Source organism: Arabidopsis thaliana (genome assembly GCF_000001735.4).
Source record: "Arabidopsis thaliana chromosome 1 sequence".
NCBI classification, from domain to species: Eukaryota; Viridiplantae; Streptophyta; class Magnoliopsida; order Brassicales; family Brassicaceae; genus Arabidopsis; species Arabidopsis thaliana.
The window spans coordinates 17,399,011-17,419,803 of NC_003070.9; the positions used below are offsets into that span (position 1 = coordinate 17,399,011).

The 20,793-nt window shown below is 34.3% G+C and overlaps 3 protein-coding genes and 4 pseudogenes across 7 annotated transcripts; 4 read left to right on the forward strand and 3 right to left on the reverse strand.

Annotated features, from left to right (window-relative positions):
- Nucleotides 1-454: 454 nt before the first annotated feature.
- Nucleotides 455-1,730, forward strand: AT1G47435 (annotated as a pseudogene; the record flags this gene model as incomplete). Its single annotated transcript has 1 exon — nucleotides 455-1,730.
- Nucleotides 1,731-1,850: 120 nt separating this feature from the next.
- Nucleotides 1,851-3,262, forward strand: AT1G47440 (annotated as a pseudogene). Its single transcript has one exon.
- A 363-nt stretch (nucleotides 3,263-3,625) lies between these two features.
- AT1G47450 (prolamin-like protein (DUF784)) lies at nucleotides 3,626-4,204 on the reverse strand. The gene has a single exon (NM_103637.2). The coding sequence runs from the start codon at nucleotides 4,181-4,183 to the stop codon at nucleotides 3,674-3,676; it is 510 nt and encodes a 169-aa protein (NP_175176.1). The 5' UTR covers nucleotides 4,184-4,204; the 3' UTR covers nucleotides 3,626-3,673.
- A 679-nt stretch (nucleotides 4,205-4,883) lies between these two features.
- Nucleotides 4,884-5,288, forward strand: AT1G47460 (annotated as a pseudogene). The gene has a single exon.
- A 2,521-nt stretch (nucleotides 5,289-7,809) lies between these two features.
- AT1G47465 lies at nucleotides 7,810-8,582 on the reverse strand (annotated as a pseudogene; the record flags this gene model as incomplete). The annotated part of the gene is made up of 1 exon: nucleotides 7,810-8,582.
- A 6,954-nt stretch (nucleotides 8,583-15,536) lies between these two features.
- AT1G47470 (ECA1 gametogenesis family protein (DUF784)) lies at nucleotides 15,537-16,140 on the reverse strand. The gene has a single exon (NM_103639.3). It carries the CDS (start codon nucleotides 16,120-16,122, stop codon nucleotides 15,601-15,603), a length of 522 nt encoding a protein of 173 aa, NP_175178.2. The 5' UTR covers nucleotides 16,123-16,140; the 3' UTR covers nucleotides 15,537-15,600.
- Nucleotides 16,141-18,481: 2,341 nt separating this feature from the next.
- AT1G47480 (alpha/beta-Hydrolases superfamily protein) lies at nucleotides 18,482-20,432 on the forward strand. Its single transcript, NM_103640.3, has 2 exons — nucleotides 18,482-18,953; nucleotides 19,683-20,432. Exons 1-2 carry the CDS (start codon nucleotides 18,613-18,615, stop codon nucleotides 20,284-20,286), a joined length of 945 nt encoding a protein of 314 aa, NP_564507.1. The 5' UTR covers nucleotides 18,482-18,612; the 3' UTR covers nucleotides 20,287-20,432.
- Nucleotides 20,433-20,793: the final 361 nt, after the last annotated feature.

Here is a 20,793-nt window from a genome sequence, read left to right on the forward strand (position 1 = left end):
TTTTTAAATTACAAAATTAGTCTAAAATCTCTACAAATTAATAATTATTAATTTATCGATAAATTAATACTTTTATAAATTAATAGAATTTCATAGTTCAAACATTTATATATGTGATAAAATTACAAAAATGAAGTAGCAATATTTTTGCATGGCCAAAACAAATAATAAAAAAAGATAGCACGGCCATGATCGAGGAGATTAAAATACATCGAACGTAACGTTGGATGCATTTACAAGTGCCATAGCATGACTTTCTTGGGACGAGGATCATGGATGAATAAATATACTTGTTGAACAACATATGTTATGTTGCACGAGCAAATTAATTTCACATGGTGACGTTATCGACTAATGATGACAGTAGTCTGTTGAAGTGAATCAATGAGGTACTGAAAAGTCATAGAACGTGGAAAATTTACATTTATCTTGTCTGCTAGAAACAATTGTATAGAGTTTTCCAAATTTGAAAATCAACATGTGAAGAAATTTTTGTTGATCTTCAGTCTTACAAATTTTTGGATAGCTGCTTTCCGGCTGCCCAAAGCATGCTTTCAAGAAATAGATAAACTGTGTTCAAGTTCTCTGTGGTCAAGACCATCGATGAACCCTTGAAAGGTAAAAGTGGCATGGACTGAGGTCTGCACACCAAAGAATGAAGGTGGACTAGGGCTGCGGTCGATTGAAGAAGCAAACAAAGTAAGTGTATTAAAGTTGATATGGCGTATACTGTCGGCTAAAGGATCTTTGTGGGTTGAATGGGTAAAGAAATATTTCATAAGAAAAGGCTCCTTCTCGGCAGTAAAAGACACTACAACTTGCGGTTCTTGGATATGGAATATAGAGGGATAGCACAACAGTTCTATAGAGTAGAGGTCAAAAATGGAGAAACGACCTCATTTTGGTTTGATGAATGGAGTAATATAGGCTGTCTATATGAAAAACTTGGGATAAGAGGATGTATTGACTTGGGAATCTGAGTTACTGCAACTGTGGGGGAGGTAATGTCCATGAATCGAAGAAAGAAACATAGGCAGGACCTCTTAAATACGGTTGAAAACGCTATCAAAAGCCAGAAACCTGCACAACAAAATGATGAGACTGATATCGGGCTATGGAAAGGGAGAAATGACCATCACCGAAACGTTTTTAATTCGAAAGAAACGTGGATGCAGATACGTAACACTAGGCCATTGATGGAGGATTACAAAGGAATCTGGTTCCCCTACTTGACTCCAAAATACTCCTTCATCACTTGGTTAGTCGCAAAAAACAGAGTAACAACCGGAGCTCGGATGCTCAAGTGGAATAGACAAGCTGATTCAAGTTGCATCTTTTGCCAAGATCCTATGGAGACTTGGGAACATCTGTTCTTCTTATGTCCCTTTTCTTTTCAGGTGTGGCGGGAACTAGCAAAGGGGATTCTCACCACCGACTTCACAGCTAGCTGGAGAGACATCCTCAAGTTGATACAAGGAAATGATCTTGGCAAAACAAAGTGTCTCATCCTTCGGTACATTTTTCAGAATGCCATTCACTCTATTTGGAGAGAGCGAAATAACAGGAAACACAGTGAAGATCACTCAACAATTATGAGACTTGTAAAAATGATCGACAAAAACATTCGCAGCAGGCTAAGCACCATTCAGAGTGGAGGGGACTCAAAGTACGCAGGAGGCATACAATTTTGGTTTCAATCATGACAACAGTTTTAATCTATGAGTTCTTCCTATCATGATTTAAATTAAAAACAGTATGCACTTTGATGTAAACATGTTTATTTTTTCTTGAATATAATTTAATATTAAATTCAAAAGAAAAAAAACATGTGAAGAAATCTATAAATATAGGTTTTAAGAAACAAAGAAAAGCATAAGAAAGAGAGTCGTACGCCTACCAAAAAAAGAAAGAAAATCGTGAAGATGAGAGGCGTAACACCAAACTATTACCGTTCTTACACTTTCTTCTTCTTCGTCGATGTCTTATTAGCTCTGTTTCTTTATGTGTTCTCGAACAATACTCACTGTCAGCCCTAAAATTTGGGGGGCCTAAAAAATTTCTAAAAGGGAAAAAAAAAATTGGGGGCTTTTTTGTAAAGAAAAAATTCCCAAAATTTTGGGGGCGACAATCAATTGTTTCTCCCTATCAATACTTTGTCATGTACAGAAACTCTGACAATCTCAAGCAACCGAACTATTGTGTCTCCCGGTAACGTCTTCTAGCTAGGTTTCTTCAAAACCACAGCAAGCTCTCGAAATGGATATGGTTGGTATCTTGGGATTTGGTACAAGTCAATCTCTGAGAGAACTTATGGATGGGTTGCCAACAGAGACAATCCTCTTTCCAAATCCATTGGAACATTAAAGATCTCTTACGCTAAGATCATTCTCGTACTCCTGTTTGGTCAAAGAATCTGACGAGAACGGTAAAATCTCCAGTGGTGGCAGAGCTGCTCGATAACGGCAACTTCGTGCTTCGAGACTCCAAAATCAACTATCAAAACCGATTCTTGTGGCAAAGCTTTGATTATCCGGTGGACACATTACTCCCAGAGATGAAGATTGGTCGGGATCTCAAAACAGGATACGAGACTTTCCTCAGTTTTTGGAGACTCCCTTAAGCGGAGGCTTCTCGTTCAAACTCGGAACTCAAGGCTACATGAGTTTTATCTTTACAAGAAAGAGTTTCTATTGTACCAATCCGGTCCATGGAATGGAGTTGGGTTTAGTGGCATACCGACGATGCAAAACAGGAGCTACTCTGACGTTGTTAACAACTTCATAGACAATAGAGAGGAAGTTGCTTACAATTTCAAAGTTACCGACCATAGCACGCACTACGTGAGATTAACACTGACTCCCGAAGGATTATATATTAGAGATATCCAGATGGGATACAACATCATCGGAATGGAACTTGTTTTGCGTTTTACCGACCGCGAAATGCGATTTGTACCAAATATGTGGTCGTGACAGTTATTGCGACATGACAACTACCACGGAGATGGGGTTTTTATTCTGATGAAGATGATGAGGCTGCCGGAGACAAGCACAACAATTGTGGATAAGACAATTGGGTTGAATGAATGTAAGGAGAGGTGTTCTAAGGATTGTAACTCTACCGGGTTTGCGAATAAGGATATCCGAAATGGTGGGTCGGTTGTGTGATTTGGACTGAGAGCTCATGGATATGAGAAATTATGTCGACGGAGGTCCAGATATATATGTCAAAAAAGGCCTTTATTATTAGATATGAAAACTGGATATCTTGATATATTTTAGAAAATCGGAAATTTATATGATCCGTGCTTTATAGATATCCATATCCACTAAACAATATTTAAGAATAATAATACAAAATTAGAAATATTTTGAAAACCAACTTTGAAAGTCTATATATATAATTTAAATTTTCTATCCGATTATATCGAAAATGAATGTTGAATTCGGAACATTTTACCACCCCTGCGAAATCATGTTATATTTGAAATTTTTTAGTTTGCATATGCGTTTTTAGTTTATGCTGGATGGATTAATTCAAATGATGAATAAAAACGTAAAATATTGTAACGGTTAGGCTTCTTGCTTACCAATTTAATAGTAGTTGTTGTTTTATAATGGTAATAATCAAATTAAAAAAATCCATAGACACATCAACACACAAATATATTAGTTTACTGTTCAAAAGAGACCGGAGCACCAAACTTGCTCCCTACTCTACGGACACATTCGTTCCATGATTGTTTGCTATATGGAATGTCTTTAGATGCAATACTATTACCATACACATACATGGCGGACCAGCCTTCAACCAATCTGAAATGGCAATCTTTGCCCATTTTCAATATTTCACGACAACATTCATTTATAATTGGCATCATCTCATCTTTCATGTTTTCGAAAACCACATTTAAGCATATCCAGCTTTGCTTCATAGCGCAAGCCGCAATAAAATCGGGTATTTTGTACCGGTCCTTGTCATATTCTATTGCGGGTGAATCAGCTTCTTCGAATAGAGCTTCATCGGGAGCTTCAACGTAAATATTAAACTTTGAAGATGAAGATAAGGCCACATCTTCTAGCACCTCTAGCGAATATGGATCAATTTCTTGGGAGAAAATTGGACGAGCCATGTAAAACATTACTATAGACACGAGCGTAACCATGAGAAGAGTCTTTGTCATCTTTGTTTTTTTTGATGTAAGAATACTTTTAGTTTTAGATGTAAGATTGATGACATGAAACAAGAAACAAGAGATTTTATAGGACAATCACTAAAGGGTATTTAATTGATTAAACATTTATTCATTAATATTTGTATGTTACTAACTTCAACATTTAATAATTATGTTTAAGATACGTTTACATTAGACACTATGCTATTTTTACAAGTTGTAACTTTAAACTTTGTCTTGGATCAAACATTACTATAGATTTTGGGCAAACTTAAAGATAACAACACTCCATTTTTTCTTCAAATGATTACAAATCAAAGTAATATAGTAGACACAACACAATTATCGAAATTATTACACTTTTTTGCTTCTTTTATTTTGTTATCGAAATTAACCGAACTTTTTAGTTTTCTGGTTAAAATTTAGTTAAATTAGGATAAATTTGGTTGAATCGGCTCGGTTAGTTTTAAAATAATTAATTATAAAAAATAAAAAATAAAAAATAAAAAGGCTACCTTTTAAATTTTAATACAATTAAAAACGAATTGGTTTTTTTTATGAGAAACAAAATCAAGGGCCGAGAGAATGGTTGTTTTTAATGAACTGTGTTTCTTTTTTGAAAAAATAAAGTCTAGGTGTTTGAAAAACAGAACGACACACACAGAGTCCATCATCTATAATCTGTCTACAACTTCTCCAAATTATGAAGATGAGAGGCGTAACACCAAACTATTACCATTCGTACACATTCTTTTTCTTCTTCGTTGTCTTATTAGCTCTATTTTTTATGTGTTCTCGATCAATACTTTGTCATCTACAAAAACTCTAACAATCTCAAGCAACCGAACCATTGTGTCTCACGGTAACGTCTTCGAGCTAGGTTTCTTCAAAACTACAGCAAGCTCTCTAAATGGTGATCGTTGGTATCATGGGATTTGCTACAAGTCAATCTCTGAGAGAACTTATGTATGGGTTGCCAATAGAGACAATCCTCTTTCCAAATCCATTGGAACATTAAAGATCTCTTACGCTGACCTTGTCCTTCTTGATCATTATGGTACTCTAGTTCGGTCAAAGAATCTGACGAGGACAGTGAAATCTCCAGCGATATCAGGTTTCAAAAGCAGCCTGATGCGTCCGAGAATGTGGAACGACACGCAATTATATTATAATTAATTCGCATCTTCCTAATGTATAAGCCAATATTCACTTCCTTAATTCGGAAATTTCCGAAAATGGGGGAAGACTAATTGTTGATGCAAGAATTAGCACATCCGACAATATCGGCTTAAACCAGAAGAATTAAGAATTAAACTGAGAATTCAGTCAAACCGGGGTACTCTGGTTTAGCTTGTTAATAGGCCAAAAAGAAGAGATCGTCCGATCAACCTGGTGTAAAGAGGTCGCCTGGCCGACTTCCTAAATCAGAGAAAAAAAAAGTTTTCCTTTTAGACAAAGGAGAATCTCGGAGATGCAGGAAATAAGAAGATCCAAGCCCTAAAGAATAGGAAGTTTAACTTTTCATGATAAACCGTCATAATCTTGTATAAATAGAGGGGTTTGTCTCTTTTTTTTCTACTGAATAGATCATTGTATTATACTACTAGATAAGGCCCACCTATTTAGGCGGGTATAAGATACAAAAATAAATTTTTATCGATAGTATTTGAATTTGTATAGTAATCAATATATTTTTCTTGATATTTAATTTAATAATTATTGTTTTAAACAAAATTTCTATTTTATGCATTTTATTTTAATTATACCCACTCAATCTTATCAATGATATTTGAATTTTAAATAGTAACTGACCCTTATTCTATATTTAATTTAATATCTAAAAAGAAAAGAAAAACAAATTTATATCTTAAACATTCAATTTTGTAACACAATTTAACTATCTATGTCATCATAATAAACTCGATTTAAATTCTACACACTTCATTTTAAGTTTCATATCAAAATAATATTTATGACATATCAAATCTATATCCTAGATATATGAAAGTAATTGAAAAGTTATAACAAATAAAAATCTATATCCTAGATATATGAAAGTAATTGAAAAGTTATAATAAATAAAAATAGTCTCAATAAAGTAACTAAAAAGTTAAATCCTATAAGCTATTTTTCTCAAAATATTCTATTTTCACTTATGATTACATGAGTTAAAATTCTTAGAATAAAACATAGGTATAGTAACACATCAAAGGATGCAAGACGCTCCATCATACGATGTACGATGCCTTAAAATTCTTAGAATAAAACATACGTATTCAAAAATTTATTCTTTTTTAAAAATTTAATATGTGGTACACTTAAATGACCAATTCACATGTAAAAACTAATTTGTTAATTTTCCTTTTGTTGAATAAAAGTAAATTGTTTCTATATATTTAGACATATAAATTAGTATATGTAAATTTGTTTACTTTTAAAAATTTTCTATTTTTTTAAGAGAATAAAAAAGTTAAATCTTTAATGACACATGTAAACATCTGATCGTTTGAATTGACACGTGGCACGATCCTATGAATTAGTACCTTTGAAAACTATACTTTATATAATATCTCAAAATATTCTATTTTCACTTATGATTACATGAGTTAAAATTCTTAGAATAAAACATAGGTATAGTAACACATCAAAGGATGCAAGACGCTCCATCATACGATGTATGATGCCTTAAAATTCTTAGAATAAAACATACGTATTCGAAAATTTATTCTTTTTAAAAAATTTAATATGTGGTACACTTAAATGACCAATTCACATGTAAAAACTAATTTGTTAATTTTCTTTTTGTTGAATAAAAGTAAATTGTTTCTATATATTTAGACATATAAATTAGTATATGTAAATTTGTTTACTTTTTTAAATTTTCTATTTTTTTAAGAGAATAAAAAAGTTAAATCTTTAATGACACATGTAAACATCTGATCGTTTGAATTGACACGTGACACGATCCTATGAATTAGTACCTTTGAAAACTATACTTTATATAGCAAAATCGCTGTGTAGCATAGAAGATATTACATGAGGTATCAAATTATGAAAAAACAAAAGAAGTGTTAATTGGTAAGTAGTGTTTTGCTAGATGATCTGTTGGCTTGTTATTATCCCTTTTGCAACAAGAAAATTTGCAATCTGTGAATCGAAACCTCCATCTTCTTGCTTCCCTTATCCAATTGAAGATTCCAAAGTTAAGTTTTTGTCCAGTGAGTAATTTTGTTACTTCCTTGTTGTCCCCTTCAAAACACACTCTAATAATTCCTTTGCTCCAACAGTTCTGCATTGCGAAAATTAGAGCTTGAAATTCCCCTTTCTAAGGCATTGTTGGTTCGTTTTCCTTTCGCTTGATGATATGTTTCAAATGCCTTAAGACCACTCTCTCAAATAAGAGATCGTCGATAGTACTTTAGGGTCGACTTCCACAAAGCTCTTTTGTTCACACAATAGGCTAAAATATCAAAATTAAGCTAGATAGATAATGAGTAAATAAAAGAAAGTAAAATAAGCAGATTGGAGGTTATAAGACAAGATAATAAAACGTCAGATTTAGGGTATTCTCAGGAAATAGATGATCAGTAGCATCTGCTGGATACCTGGTATTGAAGTTACCAATGCTCGCTAAATCAAGCCATCTGATATCTCCAATCAAATCCTCTGAACAAGGTACCGAGAAGTTGTACCTCACCGAAGCCATGATGCAGGTAGTCCCGTTGATATTTCTTGAAACGAACCCAGACTGCTTTGGAAGCTTCTGTCAGACCTTGAGTGAAGGTAGACAGCTTCTTTCGCAGCTCCTCAGACTTAGCATCATCATAGAAGTTGTTCAGGAAGGCTATCTTGATGCTTCTCCAAGTAGTGAGTGAACCAGCCTTCAATTGCTTCAACCAAGAAGCAGCTTCCCCAACAAGTGAGTAGGAAAAAGCTTGCACAGTAAGTAGTCTTCAGAGACTCCATTAGCCTTAATGCTCAGTACGAGGTCCTCAGAAAGCTTGATATGGTTCATTGGATGTTCGTGAGATAAGCCATGGAAATGGTGTTGGCCTACTAGTGCGAAGTAGCAAGGCTTCAGCTCATAGTCGTTCTTCTAGAAAGGTGGAGGTACAATCGATGATCGGTTGGCATAGAACAGGTCGGGCATGTTGAAATCCCCAAGAGTACGACGTTGTACTATAGCTGGTGGATGAGTTGCGGCAGGAATCTGTGGTTGGTATCGCTCGACACCGAGCTCTTCCTCGTTATGATCCTGCGGGTGTCGTTCGACACCCAGTTGGTGTTGCTCGACACCGAGCCCTGCTGTGTTCCTAGCAGCCAACTGTGCGTTGAGGCGCGCTTGTTCCTCAGTTATGTCCTCTATGATCATCCAATCTCTGACCAGCCACATTGTAGGCTTGTCCATCTTCATTTCTTAAAACTCCTTGCTCATGAGCTCTCATTACTCTGTTAGCCATTGCTAATTTCTGAGTTTTGCGGTTAGTGCGGTATAGTATTCCCAAATCAAGTACATATAAGTTGATCAGGTTTTTCTGTTTAGTGCTTCTTGTAAGCCTAGACATACACCTGAAACACTGAAAAGAAGAAAAACAAGAAACGCGTGAGTATCAAAAAAAAAAAAATCTAGACAAAATCTGTAAACTAAACCTAATGGTGATTCCCAAGAACTTTGGAAACGGCGCCAAATTTGATATGGTTCAATTTGCCTTAAGACCACTATCTCAAATAAGAGATCATCGATAGTACTTAAGGGTCTAATTCCACAAAGCTCTTTTGTTCACACAATAGGCTAAAGTATCGAAATTAAGCTAGATAGGTAATGAGTAAATAAAAGAAAGTAAAATAAGCAAATAGCAGATTGGAAGTTATAAGACAAGATAATAAAACGTCAGGCTTAGGATATTCACAGGAAACAGATGATTAGTAGATATAGAAATAGCTAGGTTGTTATCGAACCGTTCTTAAACTCAAACTCTAGTTACAGAATAACCGTTGATATTCAATGAAACTCATTATGCCTAGAGCTAAGATTCCCGGTGATGTGCCGTGAAATTCTATACTTAAACATGCATGCTAAACGAGTTCGATAAGTTCACCTTAGTAGATAGGCCGATTCTTATTACACACTATAAACCAGGCTCATCAAATAGTAGTTATGGTAACATATACATATGGTGGGTATATCTATTATCTGATATCAAGTTCTAGTTAGCTACTCTAGAACTAGCATTAAGAACAATTAAAGATGAAGAATCCTATAGATAACCTAGCAAGGGGCGATCTACTAAATCATATGAATCTCTAATGAGAAACCCTAACTCTAACAAGCAGACTACTCAAACATGATGGATGAAACAAACAACATGTATGAATAAGAAAGCATAAACAAAATCAATAAAGAGAGAGTTAGAAAAGATTTCTTCATTGTTATTGAAATCTCTGATGAAACTCTGAAAATAGGGGATGAATAGCTTATGAAAGTGCTCTAGAACAATTTGTTCTCAAGAGACTTAGCAAAAGACTTAGGTCTAAACAATGACCTTTAAAAATTATATATACATGACATAACGAAAATAGAAAAGTCTTCTGGGCAAATTTCCATATCTTCAAACTCTAAACCATCATGGACTTTTCTGGGCTGCAACTGGTGTCTATCGACACCAAGAGTGTATCAATCAACACTCTCGACTTGATCTGAAAGTGAATTCGTCCTTTGGCTTATTTTCTTCAGCTTTTGCTCCAAAACATCTTCTTATCTCTATTCTTGTCCTTCTCCATGGAATACCTGAAAAGACTCAAAAAGGACTCTAGAAATAACAAAAAGACTCAAAATCTATATCTAAAACATAGGTAAAAATAATAAAAATAGGGTTATATCACTTGACCTGCTCCTAAATAGGTTCCTTTGTTGTCTCTCATTACCCAACCCGCTTTTGATGGTAGTCGAGGAGCAAAGGTACCGTCCTAGTTGCACTTTATCCAGTTTGTTTGTGGTCTTTCCTAAGCGGAGCTTCGATGTTCTCTGGTTGTCTATCTCAGTTGAGGTGTCACTATATTAGTGTAGTCTTCAACATCTTACCTTTATTGTGCATCATTACGAGCGAATCGGATTATATTTCTCCACGGGGTAGCTGATCTCTAAAAGATTAATTTGTTTCGACTTAACCATAACCTCCATAATAACATAATTGGAAAATGCTTCATAAAATAAACCCTAATTTTTTACATCATTCTTGAGCAAAAACCCTAACTCTGTCTCAAAACAACCTTGTTTATCTTTTATATTGAGTCTTTGAGTATATAATAACAAGAGAGTTAAGTGAATTTGTTTTCCCCTTTAAACAAATTCATTGTGTGACTTTCGGAATCAACAGTTGCCAACAAAAATAATCCTCTTTCCAAGTCCATTGGAATATTAAAGATCTCTTTTGGTAACTTCGTCCTTCTTGATCATTCTGGTACTCCTGTTTGGTCAACAAATCTGACGAGAACTGTGAAATCTCCAGTGGTGGCAAAGCTGCTCGATAACAGCAAGTTCGTGCTTAGAGACTCCAAAAGCAACTATCAAAACCGATTTTTGTGGCAAAGCTTTGATTATCCGGTGGAAACATTACTCCCGGAGATGAAGATTGGTTGGGATCTCAAAACAGGACACGAGACTTTCCTTTGTTCTTGGAGAATCCCTTATGATCCCTCAAGTAAAGGCTTATCGTTCAAACTCGGAACTCAAGGCTACATGAGTTCTATTGTACCGATCCGGTCCATGGAATGGATTCGGGTTCAGTGGCATACCGTTAGAGCTGTCAATTGGGCCAGCTGCCCATGGACGGGATATGGTCTAGAACAAAAAACAAATGGACAAATTATTGGGCATATGACCAATTTTGTCCGCGGACCATATGAGCATGCCCAATTACTAAAATTGACATCCATTTTAATTCTATGTTATAAATTAAATTCGACTACAGCTAAATAATTTTAAATTATTATATTTCTAATTTTTATATTTATTTTATAAAATATTTAAAATTAATAAATTATTTTATTATTACATTGTTTATGGTTTTGAAGGATAAATGATTTTCTATAATTACACCCCCCCCCCCCCCCCTAAAGTAAATCGTGATATTAGGAAAAACACAACTCACAATTTTATGCAAACACAATTTTACAGTTTTGGCGGGAAACACACAATTCCGCAATTTTATCGCCAAATTTGTGATTTGTTGTATTGGTGGACAAACACAATTTAGGTTTGGCGGAAAAACGTAATTCCGTAATTTCCGGCCAAAATCGTAAATTTATTGTACTGGCAGAAGACACAATTTCGGTTTTGACGGAAAAATGCAATAATCCAATTTTATGGTTTTGGCCGAAAAGTGCAATTCTGTAATTTTCCATCAAATTCGTGATTCTGTTGTATTGGGGAAAAACACAATTTCGGTTTTTTATGGGAAAACACAATTATTTAATTTACGGTTTTAGTAGAAAACGTAATTATCCAATTTTACGGTTTTGGAGGGAACAGAATTCCGCAATTTTCCGCCAAAATCCAAATTTAATTGTATCGGTGGAAAACCAAATATTTTGTTTTTGGCGAAAAATTACAATTTTTCGATTTCATAGTTTGGGTAGCAAAATGAATTTCTATAGTTTTATCACCAAAATATTGATAGAATTAATTACTCGGATATCATAGAAAAGTATGTTTATTCCAAGAATAATATACATCTTTTTTTAATTACTTATATATTTTGAGCATTTGTGTAATTACAATTAACATCCATGATTAGTTTTTATTAAATAATATTATTTAATTCGTTTTTCAATTAAGAAATAAATAAATAAAACAATCATTATCCACGTTACTAATCCACGTCATTTACCCTAATTCACGTTATTATCCGAATCCACGTTACACGGAACCAAAAATTCCCTTAAATCTTTCGGTTTTCCTTTTTTTCTCGACATTTCACAGTTCATCCTCGTAAAAAAAACGGTCGCTCTCTTTTCTTGTTCCGTCGACGAAACCCTAATTTCGTCGCCGTTCTCGGTTTATCTCGTCTCTTCCGGCCGAAATCCTTCATTGGTGTCGAATTTCAAGTCATCATAAATCAAAACCCAAATAAAAGAGATCTATGGAATTCTACATGATTCGTTAAAGGTTTGAGTTGAAATCAAGAATATCTACTCTTTTACTTTGATTTTACATGTCTCTCGTTTAGTCTTCCTCTTTGGAGACATTTATACTTCTATCAATATTTTGATTCATACGGTTTAGTCTTTCTCCTATGTATCCCTCAAACATATTCTTACGTTTCTTAATTTGATTGTTGTCTTCCCCCAAAAAAATTTGCTTTCCGATTTGAATTATAAATCAGTCGTAAAGTGATGTAACTCAGCTATAACATGATGTAACTCAACCGTAACATATAATTTACACAACCTTTCGTCTTCCTTGAATGATAACTCAGTCGTGACATGTAATTTACCGAACCTTTCGTCTTCCTTCAATCATATAACTCAACCGTAACATATAATTTACACCCATCTTTCGTCTTCCTTTGAGCATATCACGCAGCTGTGACATTTTAATTGACCGAACCTTTCGCCTTCCCTTAAGCATATAACTCAGCCATAATGTAATTTTACCGAGCCTTACGTCTTCTTTGGAACATATAACTCAGTCGTGACATGTAATTTGACCAAACCTTTCTTCTTCTCTTAAGCATATAAGCCAGCTGTGACATGTAAATATTCTCTGAAACAATAAGAGACGCAACATTTCGTCTAACTTTATCATCGAGCACCAACTTCACAAGTTTGTCCTACGTTGTTTCCGCATCAATCTGCACAACTCTACACCCTATTTCATCGGTGTTAAATACGTAACCTGATCAACCATATCGGGAGAAGGATGAAAGAAATAGAAGAAGAATGAGGAAGACGATGAGGAATTGGAAGTTCCGGTGGTATTAAAAACGCAGGTGAAGAAGACGAGTTGAAAAAATTTGGCCCTATTTTTTGGTCCATTGATGATGCTGATATGGAATATTGCAGCCGACGTCGTTTTGAACTGATGAGGTGGCAAGTAAGCCACCAAACGAACATGTAAATTTACCTAAATAATTCAGCTATCAAACAAAGCTATAAGTCAGTTGCGACATCAATACTATTACAGTAATTAAAAAACAAAAAAACGCCAAGTTAATTCAGCCGTTTAATGTCGTAACTCAACCGATAATAAATATCTCTGTCGTATCGTTTAATAATTCGGTCGTAACTGCATGCTATTATAGTAATTAATCTTTTGCAACTGAGTCGGCCATTACAAGACTGAGTTATTCAGTAACCCAACTCTTTACGGCTGATTTATGACACTCGAAAATAACTCAGCCGTAACAACATCTCATAACTAAGCCGTCCTTCATAACCCAACCAGCCGAAAAAAGATAACTCAGTCATGTCGAGGTAATAAGTCAGTTGTTTTCTAATAACTCAGCCATAACGTTGTCTGGATTATGCTCAAAAATCTATAACTCAGACAAAATTCATTAACTCAGCCGTCATGTAGGCTGGATTATCGCATAACTCAGACAAATCAGCCGTAATTATTGGCTGAGTTATACTATAATTCCGTCGTTTTCTTATAACTCAAATAAATTTGTCTTAAGTCAGCCGCAACATACCATAACTCAGCCGTAACTACCGTTGTATCGCCTTACGGCTGAGATCATTAATCCACGTCAGTGATTTCTGACATGGCGACGTGGGTTTGCTGACGTGGCAGTGGCATTCTTTGTAATTATGTTTTTTTCTGTGACGTTTAGTAGGGCACGATGGGTATACAAAAAAAAAAAGAAAATATGAAAGAAATATAAAAAAGTTTTGTATGGTTCTCGTAAATACACTTAATTTCTATGACATCTGAGTAAAGTTCCTTTAATAAAATTAATGAAATTGGTTGTCCAAGGTCCTCCTATCTAGACGTGAGCTTTATTGGGCATGGGCATTTTTTGAGACCATTGTCCATTATGGACTACACAAAATCAGCCCATAAAAAATCTATCTGTTCGGACACGCCCAATGGTCTATAAACGGACCATTTGACAGCTCTACATACCGACGATGCAAAACTGGAGCTACTTTGACGTTGTTAACAACTTCATAGAGAATAGAGAGGAAGTTGCTTGCAGTTTCAAAGTCACCGACCATAGCATGCACTATGAGATGTACACTGACTCCTGAAGGATTATTACATATATCCAGATGGGATACGATATCATCATAATGGAACTTATTTGGCGTTTTACCGACCGAGAAATGCGATTTGTACCAAATATGTGGTCGTGACAATTATTACGACATGAAAACGTCACCAACATGTAATTGTATCAAAGGCTTTGTTCCAAAGAATGTGACTGGTTGAGATTTGGGAGATATATTCGAGGGATGTGTGAGGAAGTCACGGCTGTATGCCACGGAGATGGATTTTTTCTTCTAATGAAGAGGATGAGGATGCCGGAGACAAGCACACCAATTGTGGACCAGACAATTGGGTTGAATGAATGTAAGGAGAGGTGTTCTAAGGATTGTAATTGTACCAGGTTTGCTAATAAGGATATCCGAAATAGTGGGTCGGGTTATGTAATTTGGACCGGAGAGCTCATAGGTATGAGGAATTATGTCGCCGGAGGTCAAGATCTATATGTCAAAATAGGCCTCTATAATTAGACATGAAAATAGGAGAAAATTCTGCATAATTAATCACCAAACACTTCGGCTCAATTAATCAGTTGGATACATAAACAAGTTAAGAACCAAATCACAACAATCATATGCATGGGGGATAGGCGATATGATGTGGCTTTCCAAGTTTGGCTCGAGCTTGTTCTTGATTCATTTTCATTTTGTATCAAGATTTAGTATGTTTTTCTAATCTCTCCATCGAAAACACGATGTACTAGTTGTATAAACGTTATTTTTTCTTTGAATATAATTTAATATAAGATACAAAAAAAAATAGAAGATAGAAAATTCATATGATCCGTGCTTTATAGATATCCATATCCACTAAAAAATATTTAAGAGTAATAATACAAAATTAGAAATAATATTTTGAAATTCAACTTTGAAAGTCTATATATATAAATTAAACTTCATATCCGATTAGATCGAAAATGAATATTGAATTCGGAACATTTTACCACCCCAGCGAAATCATGTTATATTTGAAAGTTTTCAGTGTGCATATGCGTTTTTAGTTTATATTGGATGGATTAATTTGAATGATGAATAAAAACGTAAAATATTGTAAGGGTTTGGCTTCTTGATTACCAAAAATAAAATGGTAGCAGTTGTTTTATAATGGTAATAGTCAAATTACAAAAACCCGCAGACACATAACACACATAAATATTAGTTTACTGTTCAAAAGAGACCGGAGCACCAATCTTGCTCCCTACTCTAAAGACACATTCGTTCCATGTTTGTTTGCTCTTTGGAATGCCTTTAGATGCTTTATTTTTATACTCATATGTGGCGAATATGAGTTTAACCAATCCGAGATGGCAATCTTTTCCGATCTTCAATATATCACGACAACATTCATCTGTAATTGGCACTGTCTCATCTAACATGTTCTTGAAAACCTCATTTCCGCATTTTGAGCTTGGCTTTTCAGAGCAAGCCTCAAGAAAATCGAGCTGTTTATGCGAGTAATGGTGAGCAAGCTCCCTATCATATTCCATTGCGGGTGAATCAGCTTCTTCGAATGGAGCTTCACCAGGAGCTTCGACGTAAATATCAAACTTTGAAGATGGAGATATGGCCACATCTTTTGGCACCTCCTGTGAATATGGATCAATTTCTTGGGAGAAAATTGGACGAGCCATGTAAAACATTACAATAGACACGAGCGTTACCATGAGTAGAGATTTTGTCATTTTTTTTATGGATGTAAGAATACTTTTAGTATTGAATGTAAGATTGATGACATGAAACAAGAAAACAAGAGATTTTATAGGTTAATCACTAAAAGATATTTGTTCATTAATTAATAGTTATATGTTACTAACTTCAACATTTAATAATTTTGTTTAAGATACGTTTATATTAAAGACTATGCTAATTTTACAAAGTTGTAACTTTAAAGATAACAACACTCTCTTTAAAGACTATGATCGAACATTACTGTAGATTTTGGGCAAACTTAAAGATAACAACACTCTCTTTTTTCTTCAAATTATTACAAATCAAAAATACTATATTAGACACAATACGATTACATGCATTGTTTTCACGCCTGATCCGGACCGTCCGGTCCGACATGGTAATCCGCTACCCGGACATTTTTCCTATTTGGGTTTAGAACTAATACTCGACAATCTAAAACCAGAAAAATCCACAAAAAAACCCTTCATTAACTTGCGATCTGGTGAAGCGATTAAAACAGGCCGGCTATGGGTTTTAAAATTTTCATTTGATTTTGGAATAGAATCTAGGGTTTCAAACTATATTCACTTATTTTTAGAACTTTTTCATCATTTAATGTTTTAGATTTGGTGAAGACTTCACAATCCCGCTTTTAAAGAATGAATAGAATTGTGAGAGAGAAAAAACAAAATTCATTATTTTAAATTCGTGATGTTTTCTTAGTTTATTTTCGTCATCAATGATCTCTAGTATTTCTGTTATGGTTTTAGATTTTAGTTGGACTTAAAAATAATAAATAAAATTTTAATTGATTATTATTGTTAGACTAAAATGACGATCGAATATTACAATGATTTAGTATTCATCAAATTTAATTAAAATTTAGTTGTTTATTATTGTTAGACTTTTGTTAAACTTGGTATTACTATTTTTATTTTTATTTAATATAAACTATATAACTTTTCTAAATATTAAATATATTAAATAATTTTTTTTTAATTGACTTGTGGTCAAACCCGGTTGACACAATGGCCAAGTGGCCCCAAAAGGCAGTCCGATTCTTCGTGTGGGTTGGGTTTAAGAACCATGTTATTATTTTATTTTGTTATCGAAATTAATCGAACTTTTTGGTTTTCTGGTCAAAATTGAGTTAAATAGGGGTAAATTTAGTTGATTGGGTTCGGTTAGTTTGAAAATAATTAATTAAAAAAAATGAAAAACAAAAAGGGTCGAGAGAGGTTAAAATGGTCGAGAGAGGTTAAAATGATGAAGACGGTAGCGTTGCGTGAGCACAAGTCGAGGATGGTTGTTTTTAATGCATTGTATTTTTATTTTTTAAATAACGTTTAGCTGTCTGAAAAAACAGAATGACATACAAAGAGTCCATCATCTATAATCTCTCTACAACTTCTGTGGATTATGTATCAATTTGACCATGTTTGACCATCTGAATAAAAAGGAGATTTGTGGAAAAAAATTCTTGTAGTCGTCTATTTTTATAACTTTATCCTTCATCTTAAAAGAATACAAAATAATTTTTTGAAGTAAAAAATAATTCACAATATTTGCAGAATAATTTTATAAAGTAAAAAATAATACATAATATTGCTATTGTTAAGTTTTCTCATATTTTTTAAAATTTGATAAGTAATATATCAATTCAAAGAACTCGAGACGAAAAGTTCAACTTACCTTTCTATTTTTGAAAATCAAATGTATGTGAACGAAAAAACGTTTATAATATATGTATAAAGCCTAAATTGCATATTATTTTTTACTTTGAAAAATTATTTCGCATTTTTCAAAAATAGAGAGTAATGTTACAAAAATAAACGACTTTAAAGCTTTTTTTGCACCAAACCCTAAAGAAAATCATTGTATTGTATCTAAATGAATTCCTTGAGAACTACCAAGATAATAAGAATATTGTATGTGGTCCATCACTCTATGTTATTGTAAGTGTCTATACATATAATTTGCAAAAAGTGATCCTCGTATGATTCATATCCGAGTGTAGACTATAAAACTCATGAAACTGTAGTCTCGTAGAAATTACAATAATATATCTAGAAGGTGATAAGTTATTTATGTTGTGGTACAGTGGGGAACCTATATTTGCATGCCCCAAAGGTACCAAATTCAATCCTTTTAACTACACTATTTTTTTTTTTTCTTACCCTTTTGATTAATAGGCTAAAATTTCACAATTAAACCTGAATATTATATTTGTACCTAAAAAACAAAAAAATGAATATTATATAGTTTTCGATTGGTTGGTGGCATCATTAAATTTTAGTTAGAAAGATCAAACACGTTGATCACTCGAGTCACCTAATCAAAACAAGTTAAACACGAATATTTTATTAGTCTCAATCTATCATTATTTCAATGCTGGTACCGAAAATCATCATTTAAACAAAAAGTCTTATATTGGCTCTCTCTTCAACTTTTAATTTTCTACCAAACATATACATCAAAGCTTGACTCTCTTTTTCTCTCCCATGGAATCAACAAAGAAGCAAGTCTCGTTGGAGCTACTTCCATGGTTAGTTGTCCACACCGATGGAACGGTAGAGAGACTAGCGGGAACCGAGGTTTGTCCTCCCGGTTTGGATCCAATAACCGGGGTTTTCTCTAAAGATATCATTATCGAACCGAAAACCGGTTTATCTGCCCGAATCTATCGACCCTTCTCGATTCAACCCGGTCAGAAGATTCCTCTCATGCTCTATTTTCATGGCGGTGCATTTCTCATCTCCTCCACTTCCTTCCCCTCTTACCACACCAGTCTTAACAAAATTGTCAATCAGGCTAACGTCATAGCCGTCTCTGTCAATTACAGGTATTAATCCGGTTTAAGTTGACTTGTTTCACCCAATTTTGAATGGTCCGGTCGCATTGGTTTAATGCCATCGCTGTCTTGTCAATAACGAAAGCTAATCCGGTTTACGTTGACTTATTTAACCCAATATTACATGGTCCGCTCGCATTCGTTTAATGTTGAATGCAAGAACGTATTGAATTTAAAACTCAACTAGGCATTTTTGTTGTTTTCGGTTTAGTTCGGGTTAAAATCGAAATAAAACCGAGTTATTAGATCATTTTAGCTTGGTTTGAAAATTTTGGTTCCATTTGGATTTGAGTTTGGTTGAAAATGCAAATTATAATATAAATATTTAAATTAATTATATATTTAGTAGTTAACTTTAGAAATATTTTGATTAATATGGTTAGATTACCAATGGTTGGCTTTGGTTTGATTTCATCCTTTATTAAACTTGGTTTTCTGCAAAACAACCATTCAAATCAATCTTGTTTGCAAGTTTACCTTCCAAGTATGAATTATGCAAGTCAATCCTACAATCTCAAAAGTCACCCGCAATACAGTCCTCCCGTGTAGTGATGACGTGGTACTCGATAACTCTTTTTAAAAACATAAGGGTTTTGAAAACTTAATATAGTTATAGAGAAATTGGGTTTGAGTTATTTTGGTTTGATTTGGTTGTTGTGTCCACCATAACAATAATCAAAATTGTTTTATATTATCTTTTTGATCAATTATTGGACATAGACTAGCACCAGAACATCCACTTCCTACAGCGTACGAAGACTCATGGACTGCGCTAAAGAATATCCAAGCCATAAACGAGCCGTGGATCAACGACTACGCCGACTTGGACAGTTTATTCCTAGTGGGAGATAGCGCGGGAGCTAATATCTCGCACCACCTCGCATTTCGAGCCAAACAATCTGACCAAACCTTGAAAATCAAAGGCATTGGAATGATCCACCCATATTTTTGGGGGACACAACCTATCGGAGCAGAGATCAAAGACGAAGCGAGGAAACAAATGGTGGACGGATGGTGGGAATTCGTGTGCCCATCCGAGAAAGGATCCGATGACCCGTGGATTAATCCGTTTGCGGACGGGTCACCGGATCTTGGAGGGTTAGGGTGTGAGAGAGTGATGATTACTGTGGCGGAGAAAGATATATTGAATGAGAGAGGGAAGATGTATTACGAAAGATTGGTGAAGAGTGAGTGGAAAGGAAAGGTTGAGATTATGGAGACGAAAGAGAAAGATCATGTTTTTCATATTTTCGAGCCAGATTGTGATGAAGCTATGGAGATGGTACGATGCTTGGCTCTCTTTATAAACCAAGTTGAAGCTTGATATTATTTGTTTTGCCAAAATTTGATGGCTTTTTTAATGTTTGTATAATTTTTACATGTTTGTTAATGTTGTTGTTATTGTCTTTTCTTTTAAATTTGTGTATTACATTTATATGTGGTTAAATTTGTGTTTTTTCTAAGCTCTTCGATTTATCACTCCGTTTACTCCATCTACGTGCCAAGAACAAGACAAAATAGATTGGGCTAAGTCATTTCATGAATCACGTAAGAATTTAACACACTCTTCTTTGAAACCTAATTTACTCGACAGTTCATTAACATATTTTTTAAGGGCCATATACTTTATTTACTTGTTGACAATTTCAAAAGTCGTAATGTTTCTACCTTTTGCAAATTCAGTGTCCAAATAATAAAGATTCCAGCGGTGGTGATAACTAGCTAGCCCATAAATTGATGTCCTTGTCTGATCTAGATTTGCTTCAAAGTCATAATATAGTGTGCAGGAGCTAAATTAGTAACAATACAGAAAATGTAATTCAAATTAAAA